The 23,055-nt window shown below is 42.9% G+C and overlaps 1 protein-coding gene across 3 annotated transcripts; it reads left to right on the forward strand.

Annotated features, from left to right (window-relative positions):
• Positions 1-1,559: 1,559 nt before the first annotated feature.
• baz2a (bromodomain adjacent to zinc finger domain, 2A) lies at positions 1,560-22,596 on the forward strand. 3 transcript variants are annotated; one of them, XM_042491044.2, is made up of 30 exons: positions 1,560-1,673; positions 2,986-3,109; positions 4,290-5,198; positions 6,709-8,778; positions 9,750-10,025; positions 10,427-10,801; positions 10,919-10,982; positions 12,017-12,125; positions 12,267-12,368; positions 12,528-12,750; positions 13,184-13,245; positions 13,337-13,402; positions 13,498-13,878; positions 13,967-14,221; positions 14,960-15,174; positions 15,468-15,542; positions 15,651-15,825; positions 15,909-15,971; positions 16,065-16,209; positions 16,721-17,340; positions 17,443-17,800; positions 18,016-18,171; positions 18,390-18,550; positions 18,759-18,824; positions 18,941-19,224; positions 19,310-19,445; positions 19,567-19,713; positions 20,044-20,264; positions 20,410-20,553; positions 20,740-22,596. In XM_042491044.2, the coding sequence occupies exons 2-30, from the start codon at positions 2,986-2,988 to the stop codon at positions 20,897-20,899; spliced, it is 8,142 nt and encodes a 2,713-aa protein (XP_042346978.2). In that variant the 5' UTR covers positions 1,560-1,673; the 3' UTR covers positions 20,900-22,596. The 3 variants fall into 3 exon arrangements, with proteins under 3 accessions (XP_042346978.2, XP_042346976.2, XP_042346977.2); XM_042491042.2 differs by having other exon boundaries at positions 1,591-1,781; XM_042491043.2 differs by lacking the exon at positions 1,560-1,673 and adding an exon at positions 1,904-2,064.
• Positions 22,597-23,055: the final 459 nt, after the last annotated feature.

Here is a 23,055-nt window from a genome sequence, read left to right on the forward strand (position 1 = left end):
CTTTAAAAAGATTTCATGATCTAACCTGGTCAAACAACTAATATCACCCCCTCCCCTCTCATAAATAACAAGCAGAGCCTTAATTTCAAAAGTAACCTTCCAACGCTGAAAAAAGCACTTTTATTATATACTACCAACCATTATAGATCAGCATATAAAGGTATGGCAGGTATCACATTAATGTTACATATTTATGCATCAATAACAAAGCAATAATGCAGGATAAAAACTGTCAAAAGCAATTCTTGCATAATGAATAATTTTATTTAATTTAATTGTATTTTTTGGTATTTTAATAACATTTTGAGGACACTCTTTTTTTAGTACTGTAGGGGCACTTATTATTATTATTATTATTATTATTATTATTATTAGTATGATAATAAGAATAATGAGACCTTAATTTGTATTAAAATGTCATAAATCAATATTTCAAAAGTCTTAAAAATGCTAAAACATACAAGAAGGTAGCATCTGAAAAAGACCATCTAACATGACCTGAAAAGTCATGTTTTCTATTATAATAAAAATTTGGATATAATTGTTCTTAACCCCCAGTAATTTATATTAGTGTATGTTTTCATACATTTTCATTTCATTTCATTTATATTGGTTCATGTTTTCATTTAAAAATATATAATTTATTATTATTGTTATCATCAGAATTATTATTATTAAAAGCTTAATTGATATTAAAATGTAGTAAATCAATCTTTCAAACGTGTTAAAAATGCGAAGACATGGCAAGTAGGATTTGTGAATCTTATTTTTTTTCTGAAGTTACATTGTAAAATCTCAAAAACTGGTAACTTCTTTTTTAAATAAATACTGAATGTTTCTTATATCAACATCACGCAGATTAGAATAGAGGAACCACCAACAGTCATATACATCATGGCATATCCCATCAAATGACAAATTGACAACTGACAGATGAATAACTTTCTCATGGGTACTTTTATAATAATTAATAACGTATAATAACTAATAATAATAATTAACCCTTAGTAATTAATGTTCTTTAAGTTTTTTTAATAATAATAATAATAATAATAATAATAATAATAATAATGTGAGTTTTCATGTTCATGTTAGATGGTCTTTTTCAGATGCTACCTTCTTGTATGTTTTAGCATTTTAAGACTTTTGAAATATTGATTTATGACATTTTAATACAAATTAAGGTCTCATTATTCTTACATCTTACATTATTCTTATAATAATAATAATAATAATAATAATAATAATAATAATAATAATAATAATAATAACAATAATAATAATAATAATAATGTGAGTTTTCAGGTTCATGTTAGATGATCTTTTTCAGATGCTACCTTCTTGTATGTTTTAGCATTTTTAAGACTTTTGAAATATTGATTTATGACATTTTAATACAAATTAAGGTCTCACTATTCTTACATCTTACATTATTCTTATAATAATAATAATAATAATAATAATAATAATAATAATAATAATAATAATAATAATAATAATAATAATAATAATAAAATAATAATGTGAGTTTTCTTGTGAAGTTTCGTGCAGTAACGTGACCGGATGTGTGTGTGGTTGTTGTCGGGACGTTTACACCGCTACTCTCCGCTCTGTTCTGTGATCATGGCTGCACCGGACCACACCAGCCATGTTTGCTAATTTAAAACCCAAAGGTTAGGGAATAGTTGTTTATTATTTACCGCTGTGCCATCTTCACCCGCATAACCGCTTAGACGAAGGTTTAGGGGCGTCTTGCGCCTCTGAAATCCCAGGACTGAAAGGTTGGAGAGCTTTAACTGAATTACCAGAGAAACTTTTGATGGTGGTAGTGTGGGAGGATGATGCTCTGCAAAATTTGTCTGTGTGCGTGCAGCGTAAACAATGTAACTTCATCTGGCTGCTAGCTAACGTTAGCCCGTGAACAAAAGGGGAGCACGCCTCCCATCTGTTAGTAAGCGAGGCTGAGTTAGTTAACGTTTGTCGTTATCAAGAGACCGGCTGATATTTATTTTCATCCGAGGGGCTCTCTATCGGGCATCATGGATCCACAGCAGCGTGGTTGCGGTACCTACTACCTGGCTATTAGCTAACATCGCAGCTTCTGTGCTTAAACGTTGATGATGCTATCAGTTAGCTATCTAGCTAGCGTGTGTTAGCTAGGTTCTATTGTGATGATTTAGCTAAATAACCTTGGAGCTGGAGCTGGGGGTGTTTTTACCCCATGTTTCACGGCGAAGTTAACATTATGTCAAACCTAGTAACGAGTTTAACTCGTATTTAACGTTTACAGTATCAGTTGTTAGCTCGGCTGACTAGCTTTAAAGTGAATTGTTCGTTTGCAGCTAGCGCGACTTGGCTAACGCGGCGTTTGCAACGGCCTTGTTGAATTAGGAAATCTAGTATGAATTGAAAGCACTTTTGTATGACGAGGACATGGAAGTGTTAAGCAGCGAGTGGTGTGGAAACGGTGCTTCAGGCCTCGGAGTGACTGTAAAACATCGCCGTTGATCTCCATTGTTTCTTGGCCGAGGCTGCCGGGTCTTGGGTACAGTGTGTGCGGCTGTATCTGCCCGGGCCGGGCATGTATCACGGTAGATTGGGGAGGATGTGCTCACATTAGCAGCGCCTCATCAGCGGCGGTGATGAGCCTCTATCGTAATATTTCGTTTTTCCATTACGGCTCGGTAGGGCCTGGCATCTGCTGTTGCTGGCTGCGACATTTTGACGGTTGTTGTTGTTGGAGCGAAATGGTGCTGTCACAAGATGCAGCTGCCAAAATCATTTAAGAAAGAAATGTGTGTATTATGTAGCGTTTTTAAAGCTGCATGGGAATGAATTAAATAATACATTTGTGAATCAAAAAAGTGATGCATAGCGTGCATAATGCATCTTAGCACAGTGAAGCAATCTACTTCTATACATTTTTCTGAATGAACACGAGAGTGAAAGTCTGTGTATTTATTTATTTATTTCACTGTTTTTCAGATGGAGTCAAATAATCATTTCAACTATGGCACCCACTCCTCAGCAAACTCAGGACTGAAACTCTCCTCAGGGGATTCTCTTTATACTAACGGGTCCTCCATGAGTTTTCCTCAGCAGGGGAAGAGTGAGTATTTTCAGCCATGTGCACTCAGTGGGGTTCCCAGGGATCCTTAAAAAGCCTTAAAAGGCATTAAATCCAGTAATCTAAATGTAAGGCCTTAATTGGCATTGCAATGTCTAAAATGAGTATTTCAAAAGTTTAAAAATGCTCTGACATGGGACGTAGCGTTGTTTTTGTTGTTGCTGATCATCTTTCTCTGACATTGCATTGCAAAAGCTCAAAATAATTGGTAACTTTAAAAATACTACTACTAATAATAATTGATGGTTTATTTTGTGTTAACTTTACTAAAAAGTCATTCTTCACATTACAATATTCATTTAAAAGTAAGTAAGTAAAATGAAATTCTCCCTAACCTTAAGTTATTGATGTCAGTTTATACTCCCCCCTCATTATTAGCTACTGTAAAACTGGTCTAAAATTTAATTCCAGGTGTAATTTAAAAAAAAGTCTTAAAAAATCTTAAATCCCACTTTTTAAATCCCCACATTTAGTTATTTACAATATTCAAAAAAAAATTCAACTGGACAGAGAATCTCATTTATAAAGGAGAGACTCAATAAATAGACTTAAAAGATAGTTTCAAATTAGTACTAAAGCATGTGTTCAACTAAAAAACATTCCTTTGAGGATCATTTTAACAGATAATAATAGTGTATTACCATATATCGTGAAACTGTGATATTTTCTGAAATGGTATCGAATTGTGAAAAAATCAGACCATTGCAACCCTAATTAAATGAGCTTTATTGTAAGAAAAAACAAAAAAACAAACCCAAAAACTATGTAATCTATAGTGGTGGTTCGCAGTTCAAAAGTGGGTCACTGGTTATTCTGAATGGACTGCAAGTGGCTGGGGAACATGTCAAGTTTGTTATAAGAAAAACAACTTTAAAATAGCAACTTTATATAAGTACAATGAATTTCCAGCCCAGAGCTTTTATGTTGAAGTGATGTTTCTGTTTATTCTTACAGTATATTTTATTTCTTCGTCTTATAAGCCACTGTGTTGTTTACATTTTGTAAAATAAAATCAAATATGTGGTAATGTATAATGTGTGGACCTTTAACAGCTAAAGAGAGATCTGGACTTGTTGGGAACCTCTGCTCTTTAGAAGCAGATTTCTCTCTCTCTTTTTTTTTTTTTACTTTTTAAGTTGACTCATGTTCTTGTGTCTAACAGATATGAACGGCGAAATGAATGTGAATGGCGTCACTACTGTACTCGGGTCCGGTGTGTCTGGTTCCCACCCACCAACAGCTCCTTACCCACACATGAGCAACCACCACCAGAGCAACATGGGCTATGACTACTTGTGGGGAGGACACCCTCAGTATGGTCCAGCCATGGGCTCCGCTCCTGGGCACGGGATGCACCAGAAGCAGCCTACACCTGGGATGGTGCAGCCTCAGTCACAGCACCACTTCCAGGGTCACGGACAGTACCAGCTGAATGGGGGTATTGAAAGCTCCCACCAGCCCCCTGTGTCAGGCCCACCAAACATGCCTCTTACTGGGAGCCAGTACTGGAACAGGAGTAACCCTGGCCCACAGCAGATAGGTTATAATTCCCACAGTATGTACGGATCCTACCAGAGTCAGGCACATCCTGGAATTACACCGTCACAGCATCACCAGCAGCAGTCTTTACAACCGGCTCCACATCAACCATCACAGCAGCACCTCCACTCCCATCGTCACCCACACCACCATCACCAGCAGCACCAGCAACCACAGCATTATGGCCTCATGCCTAATGGGATGCCCTACTACCAGCATCAACCCCAGCACCCGTCCCTGCCATCTCCCCAGCAGCAGCAGCAGCAGCAGCAGCAGCCGTCACAGCAGTCCCAGCCCCAAAGCCAGGCTCAGATGATGCCCCCAGCTGCCCAGAATTTTACTCCTCCACGTGGCAGCCCACAGCACCACAGTTTAGGCAGAGGGGGCACTGGTAGTCCTCTACCCGTGGGGATGTCCTCAACACCAATGATGTCAGCTGCTTCAACAGTACAGGAGAGCGGATCACCCAAGAGCCACAGCAGGGAACGGAGCCCCCATGCTAGCAATGTGGGAATGTCTACTGTCATGCAAGGTGACCACAGTACATTTTTTACTTTACAGATGTGTTTGTAATACTTTTTGACTCATTTTTTCCCGTCATTCCCTTTGTGTTTCTGTAGTTTTCCTTAAAAAGTAATTACACTTATGTTTGTGGCTGGAATTAATTACTTTTAATATGTATTTGTGGTATCTAACAAACTTCCTCATAAATTAAACTGTTTCCTCTACTTTACATTTCCTCCTTTAATGCCACCGGTTGAGTGACACTCGTATAGTCATATGGTCTTCTTCCTCTTTGGCCTGCGTGGCCATCCCAGCTGCTGATCATATTAAAACCTGACACTCCCTTAGTTTCCAAAAAAATCCATTTGTATAGGAGAGTATTTTCCAGCACTGGCTAACCATTCTTCAGGCAAAAAATGTACTTTTTGCAACATTTATGGTTCCAGCTTCTCAAATGTGAATATTTGTTGTTTTTTCAGTTTCTTTTTGTTGTTGTTGTTGTTAACACTGTTTTTTTCTTTATCTCTTTAGTCTTACATTATACTAAACATTTTGCACTTTTGGTTATGCAAAACAAGACATTTGAATTGGTCACTTTTGGCTCTAGGAAATTATGATGACCGTTTTTTGTTATATTTACAGACAGAAGGATTAGTTTAGAAAGTAGTCAGCAAATGACTTGAAAATGACAGTGTTGAGATGAAGGCCTATGAGTTATTTCTTGCTCATGCTCATGTGGATCCTTAAAAAGTCTTAAAAGGCACTGAATTCTTTCATCTAAAAGTAAGGCCTTTGTCAGTATGCAAATTATTTTCTTTTTCTGATGTTGAGTTGTAAAATCTCAAGAAAATTGCTCACATCTGTTTCTTTTGAATAATTTACAGTATGCTTCTAGCAATAACCTCATGGAGATCAGGAAAGAGGAACCAACAGCATGTTGGTCAAAGCTGAGGATCCACTGTCAAATTCAACAAAAAAACGGCTATGTAACCAAGATTTTGCAGCATGTATGAAACAAGTTTAAGGCAAGGAATACAAGTCTTGGTGCGCTTTATGCAAAAAAGTTTTTAAACTCGACATGATGGGAATTAAGGTAGTGGAATGTCACACGCAGAGTGAGAAACACAAAATTGCTAAGAAAACTACCCTCTTCTCCACCAAATATGATTATTCTACAGTAAAAAATTGGGCAAAATTTGTCCATAACCCTAATATTGTTTTTTTTCCTTTAATTGTGGTTATTGTAAAACTGGTCTTCAATCAAATTGAAACTGGCATTAAAAACACTGAAAAAGTTTTCAATTGAACTTGCCTTAAGCTGTAGGAACCCTGACATCAAAGTCTTGTGTTGGGCCAGTCTCACAGTCGCTGCTCAGCTGTGATAGTGCTGAGATTCAACCAGTAGGTGCCACTGTTTGATTATGTAAAACAGTGACCGTCAGCCTCTTCAATACTAAATACCCTCTCTGTGAATTCATCATATTAAAAAGGCTTGATTTTTTTTAATTGACCTTTTTTCGAAATTCCCTTCTTTTTAGGGCATACGAGAGAAGCTGTCAAGGAGATAGACTCAAGCTATAATGGCATGGAAAGGGCACCTGTTGCCCACAGGCTCCCCAAAAGTGCCGCTCATGTGGGACCCGATTATCGTCAGCACTCTGAACAGCCAGCAGCTCAGCGTCCAGAAATGGCTTCCCCTGTCAGAGAGACAGCCGTTAACACACCTTCCCAGTCTGTCTCATCTCAGCTCTCTGAGTCTACCAAGGCCTCAACACCTCCTCAGGTCCCTGCAGCTCCTGCTGTCTCTGAGTCTCCCACATCCGCCTCTGGGCCCCCTGTAGTATCATCTGCCGATGTAGAATCTACTCCACCACAAGTCTCAACGCCCCCCAGTGTGTCCTCTGCTCTGTCTCCAGCTGCTCCTCTAAGACATTCCTCACCTTCTCCAGTGAAGCAAGGCCTCAGGCCTCCCACTTCTGCTGTGACTGAGACGTGCCCTGCTGCATCCACACATCAGTCAGCAGGGTCCTCTTCCTCCTCCCTGCCTGCATCACCTCAGAAGCTATCTACACCTCATGCTTCGACTGATAGTGCGTCTAGACCTTCAGAAGTTTCTTCAGTCCCTCCAGTCTCCTCTCATTCATTGGAGTCTGTGGCTCATCAAACCAAGTCTTCACTGCCTCGTACAGCTGTTACAACTGCACCCATCTCCTCCCTTCAACAGATGGTTCAAGGGTCAAATTCACCTTTGACCACATCTTGCTTTTTAGACACATCTGGAGCTCAGCTTGAAAAGCCCGGACCACCAAAATTAGTGTCTACTGCTTCGTCACTGGGTGCAAAATCCTCATCTGCCGGTGTGGTTCCACCTCTAATGTCTTCAACCTCAAGACCACCTGGCTCTTGTATATCAACATCTGCATCTCCCATGTCTGTGTCAAAAACTCCTTCAGTTGTCAGTAAACTTTGTGACCCCACACCCCAGCGTCAGACCAACACCCCTCCAGCTGGTGACTCTGGTCTTTCCACTGCTTCTGCAGCATCACCACCACCAGGAGCGGAGAATTTACCCTCCCTAGCAGCCCGTGAAAGTCTTACAGTCCGACCTCTGTCTACCCTACCTCTACTAACCACTCAAGCCTCCAGGACTGCACCCCTGTCCGCCCCTCCTGCCTTGGTGTCTCTGCCCTTTGCAAAGGGTACGTCTTCTGGAGTGGTCCAAAGCTCTGACTCTAAGCAGCATCCTCCTGACACCACCACTCCTCATGCGCTGAAGCAGTCGTCTCTCAAGCCTGAGCACCAAAGTGATAGTGAGGATAGGAAAGTGTTGGCTAATAAAAGAAATGGGGAACCACAGGAACACCTCCCTCGACTTGATTCAGGTGTAATAAAGACAGCGCAGAGGGTGGAAGCTACTGAGACGAATAAATCTGACATTCGCTCACTCAAACCTCTCACTGATCTTCCTGTGAAACCTTTGCAGACCACAGTCGCTCCTGATCAAAAGCCCAAGAATAAACAAACCGCTTCTGAAAAGCAACTCATGCAAAGCTGTGAAGCAGACGACTCCATGGTAGAGCAGACTCCACCCAAGATAGCTTCGCATCTCTACAGCACAAGAGTGGAAAGTCTGACTGATGAAGAAAGTTTTGATAACTCTTCACAAACAGCTTCTCGCTTTGAAGGCAATTCAACATCCGACACCCCCTCAAGAATCGATGTCAGCTCTGTCTTTGAAAAGACCTCTCTTCTAGGCGGCGACAGCTCACATGTAGATGACTCCGCTCACTTTGACAGCAGCTATCACCTGAGAAAGGACACTTCTCAGTTTGACAGCACTTCTCATGCAGAAGAGGAACCATCCACTGCGTTTGACACCACTAGAGAAAGCAGCTATTCTGTGGAGGACTCCAGAGGCGACACGCTGGACTCCAGCAGGGGAGAGGGAACGTCTGAGGCAGAGGAGACCCAGGACAGCTCTCAAATCACTGGAGAGTCCATGATGGAGTCTTCCCTGAACAATACCTCTCAGATGGAAGAGCACTCTGTCGACTCCTCTGACGTGTCCGACTCACGCTCATTTGTGCCATCGCTGCCAGGCCGTCAAGGTACATCCTGACAAAGCATACTTTGCAGATTTTCAACCAGCTTTTTATGAAAACAATGTGGGTAGTATGTGTAAACGAACTGTGGTAAACTTAGCTCCATCTAACCAGTGCCCCCCCAACAAAACTCAGCTAGATGACACAAATTAATGCAAAACACTTCATCTGGCAGAGTTTTGCTGGCTCTCCTAGGTTGTTGCTTGAATTACAGGCTTAATTTGCACATTTTTTAATTGCCCACCACCCACGCTGCCATTGTGCACACAAACTGTATAAAAATGCATCAAAAGACAGACCCGCCCCTCCCCTTTCTCAAACTCAGACCGAAATTTGATCAAACAGTAAAACATGGCAGTGCTGATCGAATTTGAGTCAAGAATATGTTACTGCACTACGGATATCTTGCCTAAAAAGTTTCCAGAAACACATTTTAGTGCCCGGTTTAGCTGTAATAGCGAGAGTTTGAGAACAGAAAGTGGGCACCATACTGCTTCCTGCACAGTGGAAACACAGGCTGAAAAAACTCTAATCAAACTGTAAAACTAGGCAGCACTGATCAAATATAAACCAATAATCTCTTCCTGTGTTGCCTATTTCTTGCCTCTGTTGTTTTCAGAGATGTGTTTTAGCTTATCGTTTAACTGTAATACGAGATTGATTCTTACTGGCCGGCCGCCACCCACTAGCTGGAGCGTTAATTGGTCCGATGCAGCGCTGTGCATTTTGGTAGTTGTAGGTGTTCTACTTCTCATGCAAAAGCAAATGCCACAGCCCTTTTTCTCTGTTTTCTCTGGTCACGTAGCACCAATTTCAAACGTATTTGTGTCTTTCTACTGCCTTATTTTATTAAAAGGCCAAGTTCATAGTCATGGAAGCTACTATTTAGACCACTGGTCAGTCTGTTTTGTATATCTTTATCCCATATTTCTAAATTCAGCTTACACAGTTTTAACGTTCTTGTTGTTTCATCTCAGGACCTGACACAGAGTGGGGACCCAGAGGACATGACACCGCAGACTCAGCTGGACGCATTAGCATCAAGACCACTGTTAATGAGGCAATGACTCCCCCCAGTTTCAAGATGAGAGATGAGAACTTCATCGCTTTCAGTACTCCAGCAGAGAGCCCAGCTGTACACCCTCTGCAACCTGTAACTGATCAGACTACACCAGTTGCTGGGGGACTTCTGAAAACCCCAGGGAAACCACGGAAACCTCGAACTCCAAAGGCTATATGGATTAAAACATCAGGTATTAAACAGTGTGACTTAGGGTTGGGTAGCATTTTGTTTTTTCCCAATAGAGGTGCCAAATTGATACTTTTAAAACAGTACTTGGGCCTTTATGGTGCCTTAAATGATACTTACAAAATAACGGTTAACAATGTGAAAAAACTGCTTTTTTTAATTGCACTTAGGCGGTATATGATGTATCACTGTGCGGCGCTCACTCTCTCTCAGCTGCACACTCGCTATGCACGTAATGTGCCACAGAAATCTGCATTATGATTCAGTCCACTAGGTACCATTTGAATAAGAACTGGTGCCATAGTAACCTGGGTTTCGGCACCCATGTCTGATTTCAGCTAAATGTAAATGGTAAAATGTTAGATTTCATCTAAAACATTTCTGTTTGTCTTTTTCCCATTGAAGCTCCTGACGAGGCCGAACGGAAGCCTCGGGTTCGAACCCCTAAAGCGGAGAAGATGAAGACCGATGAAGAAGGAGGCGTTAAAGAAGAGGTAACCAAGGGCAGGAAGAGGAAGAAGTCTCTGAAGGTGGATGTCAAAGAAGCGTCAGATGTGTGTGGAGAGGCCGGGCCTCGCACAGCCGGCGTTGATCCCATCACAGCCACGATTGACGCTGTTCTGGCCTCAGCTATCAACACAGCAGTCGAGAAGCCCAAAAAGGCAAAAAGGGTCAAGAAACAAGATCAAGACGGAAATGAGGCAAAAACACCCAAACAAGAAACTGAAACAGCCACCGCTGATGATGCTGAGGAAAATGAGGATGATGACTCCACTGCAGGTAATAAAGAGGGTTCATAATTTTTTTGTGAAGAGGTTCCACATGAAGAAATGGTATTTTGTTGCAACATGATAAACAGTCTAATCTAAATGTGGTTTTGTACATTTTTCTAAACAGGTGAATCTAACAGACAGAGGAGGGTTGCAACTGAGGAGCAGGTTCAGTTCCCAATGCAGCACGGGTAATGTTAAATTTGTCATTACATTATCTCATCATTTGTCTTCTTATGCTGCTGCACTGTAGATAAGAATCACAGTTGGCTTGCGATGTAAACTCATTTTCAAAGTAGAATTTATGCAAATTGAGTTGTCAGAGGACTGCCATAGTCCAAAATTTTAGTGTCTGCACAGTTGATTTCTTTTTTCTCTTGAAGCCTCATTTATTAGGAAAATCTTAATATTAGATAACCCTGATTATGGGCGTGAACCCTCACGGCACTCAGGTGAGGTTGGAGCTTTTTAAAATGAAAGCAACCCTGTGCTAGACCGTAGTGACACAGTGTCGAAAAAATTCAAGTATTGCAAAGTGAAATGCCAGACGAGAGTGAATCTGGCTTTGTCTTTCACTTTCACTTTCGCTGGCAAGCGAACATAAACCAACAATCCTGCATAGTATACCTTCAACCAAAACAGGGCAACATGCATGATTTCTAAGTTAGCTGGATAACCACCATAACTAGCTAACCACCGTTTTACTCAGCAAAGTCATACAGATCATTTAGTAATCTTAAAGTAAAGTTTTCTAAATTGACATGTCCGTCTGACATGTTGATTCTAGTAAAAACATATCCCTATATACAATTCATATCTATGTAGGAAACATATTCTCTCCCATGGAGCCTGCCATGTTGCACCTCTTGTTTCTACAGTAGCCCAGAACAGACAAACCAAACACGGGCTCAAGATAAGGCCTTTTTTGTTTTCACATAACCTGAAGGCCACCGTAGGTTCTACTACATGCTTGGAAGGGGAGGGTTGAGGGGAAGGGTGTTAAGTTGGTTGCAGTCTGCTACCTCCCTGCTAGATGCTGACACTCTGCACCTTTAAAATTAGCCGGGCTTACCACTGTAACACATTTGGTTTGAGGTCTCAAAAATGTATGTTTTTATTAAGCTGTGAAAAGGTTCTAAATGTGTGCAGTATTTATATTATTGTTACTTCACCGCCAGTTTGTTGGCCATGCTCCTGTTGTAATAATGAACTCTTTTACCTGCAGCTGGAGGAGGGAGATCCGTGTGAGGAAAATGGAGAACCGCATGAAGGGCGAAACCTGGTACTACACACCTTGTGGAAGGAGGATGAAGCAGTTCCCAGAAATAGTCAAGGTAATTTTACGTTGCTGTTAAAAAAAACAAACTATAAATGTATTTTAAGTGAGTAAAATCAAATTGAGAACAGATGATGTGTTGATGTTGAAACACTGATTTTCTTTTTCTGTTACTTTTCCTCCTAATTGCTTCCTCCAGTACTTGAAGAGACACACGGACAGTGTGGTCAGCAGAGAACACTTCAGCTTCAGCCCACGCATGCCTGTTGGAGATTTTTATGAAGAAAGAGAAACTCCTGAGGTCTGTATATTTTTCCAAGTACTGCTCAGTTTGTTTTTCTTTCTAAGAACATCAAGAATAAGAAACAAGATCAAAACAGCTGCACACTCTCATTGTGTTACACACAGAAAAGTGTTGGAGTCTTTTTGGGGACTCATCATTCTGTACAATATGTTACAGGGTAAGCAGTGGATCCTTTTGGCCAATGAGGAGGTTCCCTCTATGATCATGGCCATCACGGGGCGGCGAGGTCGACCTCCAAACCCAGATAAAGATAAACCTCGCAGGGTTCGTGGCCTGAAAGGAGGGCAGGCCCGCCGCCCTGGTCGACCTCCCAAACCCAAGATGATTGACCTCCTCAGCAAAGTGGATGCCAAGCTTTTGAAGCGACTTGAAGCCAAGGGTGAGTGTATGTAGACGGGAAGAGGCTCTTGAATACAAGCGAGACAAAACCAGTGCAGAGTTTAGATAAAAATTAAAATAAGAGGACAAATAATGCAAGATGTAGGATGGAAAATGTCGGTATAAAATAATACAAAGAGACAGAAAAAACAACAGAAGCAACTAGAATCAATAAATCTACGATTAAAACAAAATAACATAAATAAGACAGAAATGAAATAGGTGAAAAAATAAATAAAAAGATGACATCACATAAAAACAAGTTTAGAAAAATGGGTTTAAGAAGTGATTTCAAAGAAGTCATTGATTCTGCGAGCCCTATCTCCTCAGGCATGATGCTCCAAAGCAGAGGGGCCCCTGATGGCAAAAGTGTGTTGATCTTAAGATTTAAGTGTTCACTTTTATATTTAATTGTTTGTATTTCTGTTTTACAGAAGCCCTCACGGAAGAGGAAAAGGAGAAACTTGCAAAAATCAAAAAGAAAATGAAGAGAAAGGTATGTAGCTCACTTATTGTAGATTGCAATTTTGAGCTGTTGATGCTGTTGATGATTTATCCTGATTCTGTTCCTGCTGTTCATTATTCAGGCAAGACTGAAGAGAAGGGAGGATGCGAAGATTAAGAAGATGAAAGCAGAAAAAAAGAGAGCTAAGGTACAGACAAACACTCATGATTTGTCAGCTTTTTTCCTCAGCAGCACCACCTCTTCCTCACCTCCACTTGTTCTTTTGTTTCTTTCTGGTTTCAGCTTGAACAAGAGGCCAAGGGCGTTGAGCTGAAGGCTGAATCAACCGACCTGACAGCCCTTCAGGTCACACAGCCAGCGGCAGAGCCCAAGAAGCCTGGCCGCAGGAGGTCAGTCAAAGTCGAGGCTCCTCCACTAGTGCAGCAGACTGATGAAGAGCGGATTGCACAGGGTAAGAGGGTCCTGGGTGCTCGGAGTAAAGCCAAGGCTCTGGCTAAAGCCCAGGCAGAGGCGGAGGCGGCAGCTCGGGCCGCTCTGGCAGCTAAAAGATCAGCAGAGAGGAGAGCGCAGGCCCAGAGACGTTTAGAGGAGCGAAAGAGGCAGCAGTTGATTGCAGAGGAGCTGAAGAAGCCCACAGAGGACATGTGTCTCACTGACCACAAAGTGAGTTTTATCATTCTGTTAGTCTGCTTTATTTTCACTGTGATTCCTGAGGATTTTAATCAAAACATTTGAACTTTGTCTCCATCAGCCCCTGCCAGAGCTGTCCCGTATCCCTGGTTTGGTTCTTTCCGGCAAAGCATTTGCACATTGCCTGGCTGTGGTTGAGTTCCTGCACGGCTATGGAAAGATCATCGGTTTAAATATACCCAAGGACATCCCCAGCCTCGCTACGCTCCAGGAGGGCCTGTTAGGCCTGGGCGACAGCCAAGGAGAGGTCCAGGACTTGCTGATAAAGCTGGTGGAGGCTGCACTCCATGATCCAGGCCTGCCCTCATTTTATCAGGTCTGTGATACGCTTTGAGTATTTTCTTCATTAATGTACTCCCTGATTAAGAATGATCAAAGCTGTTTCTCACCAGTGTGATGCACGAATACGAAAAACGGTCGTATATATTTTTAGCATAACAACTTTGGTCACCGGGTCTGGTGTTAGTCATCAGCATAGCCTATTCCATTTTAATCAGACATAAATAAATAAACAACATGCATGAGGCCCAATGAGATTCGTCTCAAATACAGCTCGTTTCCAATCAACACAACAAAAACCCTCCAGACAGGGGATGTCTCAGGGGCAAACGCTGACTGCACAATACATCAACTAATCAAACCCCAAATTTTGTTTTGTAAGCAACATATATGTTAGCAAGTGCGTATCGGCTAAATCAACATCTTCATGGCATCCCAGCTGCAGGGTGATCTCGAGCCATATATTGACCTTTGTTTGGTTGTTGAGGTAGTCTTCGCCATGTTTGTTGTACAAAATCAGGTATTGAAAAACCTTATGTTTCATGTTTCCCCATTTTGGCAGTAAGCTAACAGTGATCTGGAGGTATGACCTCAGTTAAACGATTTATTTAGTCAAACATATTTCTGTGAGTGGAAATCCGCTGAAATCCACCCAGATATGTTTTCCTCACACAAATGTTATGTTCTGTGTTGTTGTTTTTGGATGAAAAGCCATGCTTGGTTTGAAACAACATCAAATCTTTAAATCTTCATTTCGTCTCCATCCAACCTTCAGTCAGTAAAGATCCTTGGGGAGAAGCTGGTGGAGTTGGAGCTGACCCGCAGCACCATCTCAGAGGTACTTCGTGTCTTTTTGGAATCTCATGGTTATGAAGCAGAAGTGTGCAACACGCTGAGGACCAAAACATTTCACGCCCTGCCTCCTGACACCAAGGCGGCCATCCTTGGTTTCCTGGTGGACGAGCTCAACGGCAGCAACATTGTCACAAGGTCAGAACAAGCACTCATTATTTACAGGTGCTTTCTGTAACTCTGGAGAAAGACAGTTGACTGTTGAGTCTCATTTCCATGTCGTAAAATACCAACGCTTTCAGCTGGTGGTTCAGTCCGACCACCAAATCAAAGCATCAGCATGTGACGACCTGGAAAATGAGACTCAACAATCAACCATCTCATTCCAGAGCTACATACAGCACCTTAAATCTGTGGGATGCTCTTTATCGTAAAGGTTTGTCACAATCACATTTCTGTTACTTTATTAATGTACACGTTTTCTTTTCCAGTGACATTGACAACACATTAGAAAACATGGCAACTTACAGGAAGAACAAGTGGATCATTGAGGGGAAGTTGCGCAAGTAAGATTTTCTCTCTTCAAATAAAGAGAAACTCAAACATTACTCAGATATTTTCTGTTCATGAAGTCCATTTGACATGTTGACCCTGACTGTTTTACCTGCTTTCAGACTGAAGGCGGTGCTAGCGCGTCGCACAGGACGCTCGGAGGAAGAGCTGTGTTTTGAGGAGAGGAGGCGCAGTGCCAGAGTGGCCGAAGAAGAGAACCTCAGTCTGGAGGAGAGTGGCCTTCTTCCGGAGAGAGGCAGCCGCCGTGCACGCAAAGAAGAGCCTAAACTCAGCGATGTACGTGCTAGCTGTTGTATTTTTATTTTCAGTATCTGAAACTGATCACTCTCACATTTTAACGTTTATCCTTTCTGTCACAGAGCGAGAGTCCCACCACTGCCAGCATTCCAGAGCTTGAAAGGCAGATAGATAAGCTAACTAAGGTAAGCCTGATGCCACACAGACACAGTTCATATTCACATAATACATTTATGTTGCTTTCTATAAAACACACCTCTGCTTTTGGATCTTTACAGCGCCAAGCATTTTTCCGTAAAAAGCTGCTACAGTCGTCTCATTCCATGCGGGCCGTATTGCTCGGCCAGGACCGTTACCAGCGCAGATATTTGGCTCTACCTCATCTCGGAGGAGTTCTGGTCGAGGGGCCAGAGGAGCTGCTGAGTGAGTCTGAGATTAAATCTGAAGGAAATGTCATTGCTTGTACATAAATAGGGATGCATGATAATATCAGCACGTCATTGGTATCGGCAGATATTGGCTTTAAAATTAAATATCGTAATTGGACAACATGCTGATTTCTGCCATTATAATAATGAGACATTTTATTTTATTTATTCTTTTTTATTAAACATGTAAAAAACATCAACCCTAATTGGAAATATTTTTCTTATTTTTGCACAATGAATCAATATTACATACACTGAAAAGCATTGTATTTTATGTCTCCATCTGCTGATGGGGCATTACGATGAGAGTATGCATAATATGATGTTAATTCAACTACAGAAGAGACTGACCCCTAAAATTAGGGTGGCTTTATCAACACCCGTGTCAGTTATCGGCCAAATGGATATTGGCAAAAAGTCTAATGTAGTGCATCCCAATTTATAGACTGAACAAACCCTTTATTTGTCAAATTTTATCTAATTTTTTTCGCATTTCTGTTGTGCAGCTTCTGGGGAAGTCCTTGTCGCAGAGGTTCCCGTCACCTTTCTCAAAAAGGAGCCCAAAGTTGAGGAGACCCCGATGCCTACTACCCCGCCTCCTACTCTACCGTCCTCTCCTTCCTCTGCTACCCCTGCCCAGCCTCAGCCCTTGTCAGCAGAGGACGACCCCCTCCCTGGTACTGCGTCCCTCATGAGCAGGCCGAGAGGACGAGGGCGTCCCCGAAAAATCAAACCAGAAGTGGAGCTTCACCTCCGCACAGCAAAGATTCGTCGCCGGCGTCGGAGTAGCGCCAGGTCAGCGGGTGAAGAGGGTCCAGGATCCCCGAATGGCGGCATGCACGACCTCACTCAAGCTGCTTTCCAGAGCTGGCTCAGCCAATCACAGGAAGTGGTGACAAACGGCACATGCTCAGCAGCAGGGGATGCTCCGGAGGGCAATCGACCAGAGGAGAGTGTGAAGGAGATGGCGGAGAAACAGGGACAGTGGTTCAACCTGCTCCCCAAACAACCGTGTGACGATAACTCTCTAACTGATCCCCAGACGCCCTCCTCACCCAGCTCGCCCCCAAAACTCTTCCCTCAGATCCCGAGCGCTCTGCCCGCACTCGCTGCTCCGCTCTTGCAGGTTTGCCACAATCACAACTAAAAATACATTTTATCACGCTAAAATTATGCACTTTGAGTCTTCTGTGTGGTGTTGATTAAATAATCTCTCCCCGCACCTCAGCCGGACCCGCTCTTGCCTGACCTGACTCCTGCTGACCCTGTGACCTCAGCAACACCACAGGACATTCCCTCTGTTCTGCCTGCTCCTGATGCTCCTGATGCTCCTGCTGCTCCTGCTCTTGCACCAGCACCTCCTCTCCCTCAACTTCTTCCAGCTCCCATTCCTCCTGCCAGGCCTGCTCTCACCACCCCCACCAGGCCAGGTCGCAGGCGGCGGAGAGGAAGCAGAGGGAGCAGTCCTGCTCGCAGAGGGTCAAGAGGAGCTGCAGCCAAACGCCGGGGCCGCCCTCCCAACTCTGTGTTCCAGGAGCTCGAGCAGCAGTACTTCACACAACTGGTGGTCAAGCCCACACCAGCTTGTACGTAGTATCTGGTTAAAAGTCTCTTTTTATAATTTTTTTTTGACCGCTACCACATTTAAAAATTCCTGAGGACAGTTCAGAACTGATCGAAGGTTTTATGACTTCACACTTCTGATCGTTAGTGTGCAAAAATGTCATTTATTACTCTTGTTGAAAACCACAGGTAGTGTGAGTCTTTTTTAAATTGTAATGTGCATATGTTTCTTTCCCAGCGATGGTGCGTGGCTGGTGGTGGATCAAGGATCCAGAGGAGCTGTACAGCACCTTACAGGCCCTCCATCCAAGGGGTGTCAGAGAGAGGGTGCTCCATAAACATTTGGCCAAACACATGGAGAGTTTAGCCGAGATGTGCACCAAACCTATCGATGGTGAGTGTTGTTAGTAAGTGGATGAGCTCAGTTATGTCTTGGGATTTGTCACTGGGTTAACATCTCTCCCCCTTTCACGCTTAAGCCGTCCTATCAAATAAAGGGAAAAGGCCCGAAAATAATCTTTAAAAAAAAGATTGTGTAGAATTTCCTCCTGCATGTTTTCCCCTGTTGCTCTGTGTTCTCCTTACTACTGTCCATGTGTTCTCTCCGACTAGACCCGATATTTGAGTTGAAGGTGGAGGCGAAGGATGTGCTAATGGAGGCTTTGCAGCAGCCATGGCAGGTACAGGAGAAAGCCATGGAGACTGACATCAGCGCCCTGCAGTGGGTGGAGGACCTGGAGCAGCGGGTCATCGCAGCTGACCTCCATCTCAAGGTGAGAGATCGCTTCTTTTTGTGTGTCTCTTCATTGCATCGTCTGATTAGTTCAGGTATCCCAAAACAACAACTTTAAAGTTCCTGATCTTTTTTTCCGTGCCAGAGATAGCCGGACACCCTTAAGTTAGAGCTGTGGTGGGTCTTACTTAGAAAACATTTGGGAAATAGTAAAATCTCATTATATCTGCTTTTTGTGTTTCCTCAAGGCACTTCCTCAGAGTGCAATGAATGAAGCTGAGTCTAACACAGAGATACAAATGGCAGAATTTCAGGTAACCATTAAAAAAACTTCATAAAATCCTTGGACCTTAAGTTATTTTTATATAATTCTATATAACTGGTTGGTTCTCTCCCTCACTGATACTTACGCTCTGCCTCTTTTCTTAAGCCCTACACAATCCCAGATCCAGACTCCACACGTGAAGACCTCCAGTACTACGAACATGACGCCGACCCGCGTGATGACTGGATTGTACGGACTAAGAAGGAGTGGTCTGGCCTGCCACGCATCGCCACGCATCCACTGGATTTGGCCGTGCTGCGGTTGGCCAACCTGGAGCGAAACATTGAGAGGCGCTACCTGAAGGAGCCGCTGTGGAACCCATCCGAAGTGATGCGCCTCGCTCCTCTCACCCCGACCCCGGGAGAAGAGCATCCCATGGACGTCATCAGGTGAGCACGGGGCTTCTTGGGAGTGGAAAGGAGGGACTTGTTTTATTTTATGAAGTTTTTTTCTCATCATTTTCTTTTGTTCCAGTCTGGAAAGTGAGATCACTTCTCGACTACGAACGTGGCGACAGGCTCTGGATCGCTGCCGCAGCGCTCCCCAAGTCTGTCTGTGTTTACTGCAGCTGGAGAAGGCCATCGCTTGGGAGAGATCCGTGACTAAAGTGGTAAGTAACTTGACTTCACAAGATTGTTCTTGGGCTCTTGTGTGCTTATTTTTTGGACAAATGACACCAAATCAAATTTGTCATCAGTTTAACAATAAGGATATTTTCTTTGTGATTGCAGACTTGCCAGGTTTGCAGGAAGGGAGACAATGATGATTGCTTGTTGCTGTGTGACGGCTGTGATCGTGGCTGCCACATGTATTGCCTGAGGCCCAAAATCACCCAGGTGCCAGAAGGAGACTGGTTTTGTCCTGCCTGCGTCGGCAAGGTCAGAAAACAATTTCAAAAGGAACTGAACTCAAATTCAGAGCATTTTTTGAATGTCAGAGCATTTTACAGCAATTGTTTCCTTCCAAGTTTGTTTGTTCTCCACTACATCATAAACACATTCATTGCTAAGTAGGTTTTCATTTACAAGGAATTTGCCTCGATATTTTGGTCCACAATGAAAAAAAGTACCACAAAAGTCAAGAGTCATAATAACAAAGTCGAAATTTACAATAATATATATTGAAAAATGTTCAAAATATGTCCGCTAAAATGAAACGAGCTGTTCCTCTTCAGCTCAACCTGCCTCCTTATTTGCTCTGTCTCTCAGGAGGAACATGATTCTCCGCGCTCGTCCAAAAAGAGGAGGGTGAAGAAGAGAAGATATGAAGACGACAGCTCTGAAGATGAGAGGACACCACGTCGTAGTAGCGGCGGCATGGCAACACGGCACAAGGAGACCGCAACACCCCCCTCATCTTCCCGTCACTCAGAGGGCGCAAAACGTCGTCGCATGACAACCCGCAACCAGCCTGACCTCACCTTCTGCGAGTGAGTCCTGCCTTCAGCACACGCAGGATGATCTTAATATCGTTACACAACAGGATTTTAGAGTCATGTCTAAGTCTGCGGGGTAACATCTGGTCCGACAGTTATGTGGTGATGGATTTGTGTTAATGACTTTATTTTCTGTCAGGATCATTCTCATGGAGATGGAGGCCCACGCAGACGCCTGGCCATTCCTTGAACCTGTCAACCCCCGACTGGTGCCCGGTTACCGGCGCATCATCAAGAACCCCATGGACTTCCTCACCATGAGAGAGAGACTGCTACAGGGAGGGTAAGGACGGGTCATGCTACACTTCTCATTACTGCTTTATTTATTAGCTCTTACGCACACATGTTTACTAGCAGCTCTCTGTAACGCCGCCATCCAGCCCTGAAAAGAAGCTCTCCAGGAATATTTTGTCCCTCTCTGGCTCTTTCCAACATCAGTCCTTTCCGTCCTCTCGTTTCCTCGTCACAGGTACTGCAGCTGTGAGGAGTTTGCGGCGGACGCTCAGCTCGTCTTCAACAACTGTGAGCTGTTCAACGAGGACACGTCTGAGGTGGGAATGGCTGGACACGCCATGAGGCGTTTCTTTGAGAGCCGCTGGGCGGAGTTCTACTCAAACAAGGACAAATAGGATCCTATGCCGTTCCCCCTGATGGTGGGGCTGTAAACTGTTGGTGCTGTCACCGTCCCAGTCACACTCTCCATCACTGCTCTGACTGTCTGGAGGTTATTCCAGCTCTGTGTACTCCCTCATGTATAGATATATATGTATAGATTTTGGCTATTTGTCTGTTATTGTTTCCTCTACCGGCCGAATCTTTTCCAGGCCCACAGCTGAGCTGGCCTGAACTCGTACCCATTCCCCGTCACACAGAGAGTGAAAACACTCTTCACTTCTCCTCGTGTCTCCTCATGTTCACCTCAGCACCTCATCTCCTGTTGGCGTTCTCCTGTCACGTCCTCTCACGAGCCCCATGTCGTAGCGAGGCCTTCTGTCAAACCCTGCTTGTGGGGTGATGACATGGTCTCCGGCCCTGAGTATTTTGGCTCTCGGACTCATACTGAAGGTCAGGGACTGATCACACTATGGCAGCCTCGCTGCTGCGTACTGGACCTGCTTAGCGCCGCTCGACGACTAAATGGATCAAAACTCTTCACTGAGCTTGGGCCATTTCTTACCTGTTCAATGGAAATGTAATGTACCGTGGTCTTATGCCTAGAAGTAATTTTTTGCTCAATATATTTTTATTATATATTCTATATATAAATATATATAAAGATTACAATAGCTGGGATTATTTAATAGCAATAGCTTGTAGTGAATGTGTACAGATTACCTTATAGAGATGTCTAGACGATTTTTCGAAAAGGCCAGTTAAACTCAAAGGAATCTGTTCTTGGACTGTCACGAGTAGACGTTGTATAACCTCCACTTAAAGTCTTGCACGCCACACAAACACATGTTTCACCAACACACACATTGACATGCACATGATTTCACACACACATACCCACCTTCTGCTGCTGTGTGAAAGACACTGGTTTCTGGAAATGGGTTGTTTTTTTTATTCGTGTTGGTCAGTCAGTTTGGACTCATATTTTACTGTCCCTCTTGTTAGGGTTAAATTATCAGCTAGTTTCACCTGATCTGTGTACTGAAAGGATGCTACTGCAACGCACGACTGACATTTTGCTCTTTTATACCAGGAAATTGCCCTGAGACAAGATTGTTTGCGGCTTCAAAATTGCAATTGATCATCCGATCCGCGTTGAAAATGTACTTTGTCTGTAGCTTGTCAGACCAGGTGAAAACATCGAAAGGTGGTTTTGTGCGAAGCTAAAATCCTCCCATTTTTAAGACTAGACTTACAAAGAAGCTCTGATAGTGCGGCACATTCCTGCCCAGTTTTCTGTCTTACATTCCTTTTTTATTTTCGCTGAACAAGGGCCAATGTATGATGTTGCGCGGCATGGTCGGTGTGCTATGAAGGCGACAGGATGACTCCACAGTCTTTGGTTTTATTTAAACGTGTTTCTTACACTGAATTCAAATAGGAAAATAAACTTTGATGTTCCTTATTACACTTAAAGGGACAGACGTTTTTTCAAAAAAGACAAAAAAAAAGACATGAAAACCAAACGTGGTGTTAAGTGAATTTTTAATAATGTACAGTTTTGGTGACTTTAAATTTGTTCCTTTATATTTTTAGGACCAATTCATCATTTTTAAGAGGAGGTATTACAAGACTCTGTTGTATTAAGGTGATGTAACACGTGTGCATCTGTAGAATGTACTGTGAGTTGAATAAAAACCACATCTAGTAGAGAGTTTTTTTTTCTCCGGCCTTCTGTTTAAATATTTTCTGTGTATGTTTTTCATGTTTCTCTTAAATTTGGGGGTTTCCCATTTCCTCTCACAGTCCAAAGACATGCTGGGTAGCTCACTTAGCAACCAAATAACCCATAACTGTGGATGTATCTGTGTAGTGCATGCTATTTTTACACCCACCTGACTCTGGACAGGACTAGAGAAATCTTTATGAGCCATGTGCATATAGCGCTCACACTGTAAGCTGCCAGCTCAACCACCTCCATGTTGAGAGCTGTATGCACACAATCCCAGCTCAGATACTGAATTAGAGATATACTGCTTTTAGGAGTAAAAAAATAAAAAAGAGTCCTTAACCATGATGGAAACATGCTCAAGTGTTTGAGCGCTGCTCCGTGGAGAGTCCTGTCTGAGGCACATGCTGCTGGGAACATCCTGCCATCACTCCCAGCTGACTC

The sequence above is a fragment of the Plectropomus leopardus genome, chromosome 9 (assembly GCF_026936395.1).
Source record: "Plectropomus leopardus strain MGB_pleo_1.0 chromosome 9, ASM2693639v1, whole genome shotgun sequence".
Classification (NCBI taxonomy): domain Eukaryota; kingdom Metazoa; phylum Chordata; class Actinopteri; order Perciformes; family Serranidae; genus Plectropomus; species Plectropomus leopardus.

Coding starts and splice junctions, on each gene's coding strand:
- baz2a (XM_042491044.2), top strand. CDS start 2,986: ATGGAGTCAAATAATCATTTCAACTATGGCACCCACTCCTCAGCAAAC. Junction 12,751..13,183: donor GAAGCGACTTGAAGCCAAGG/GTGAGTGTATGT, acceptor TCTGTTTTACAG/AAGCCCTCACGGAAGAGGAA. Junction 15,175..15,467: donor GGCAGCAACATTGTCACAAG/GTCAGAACAAGC, acceptor TTTCTTTTCCAG/TGACATTGACAACACATTAG.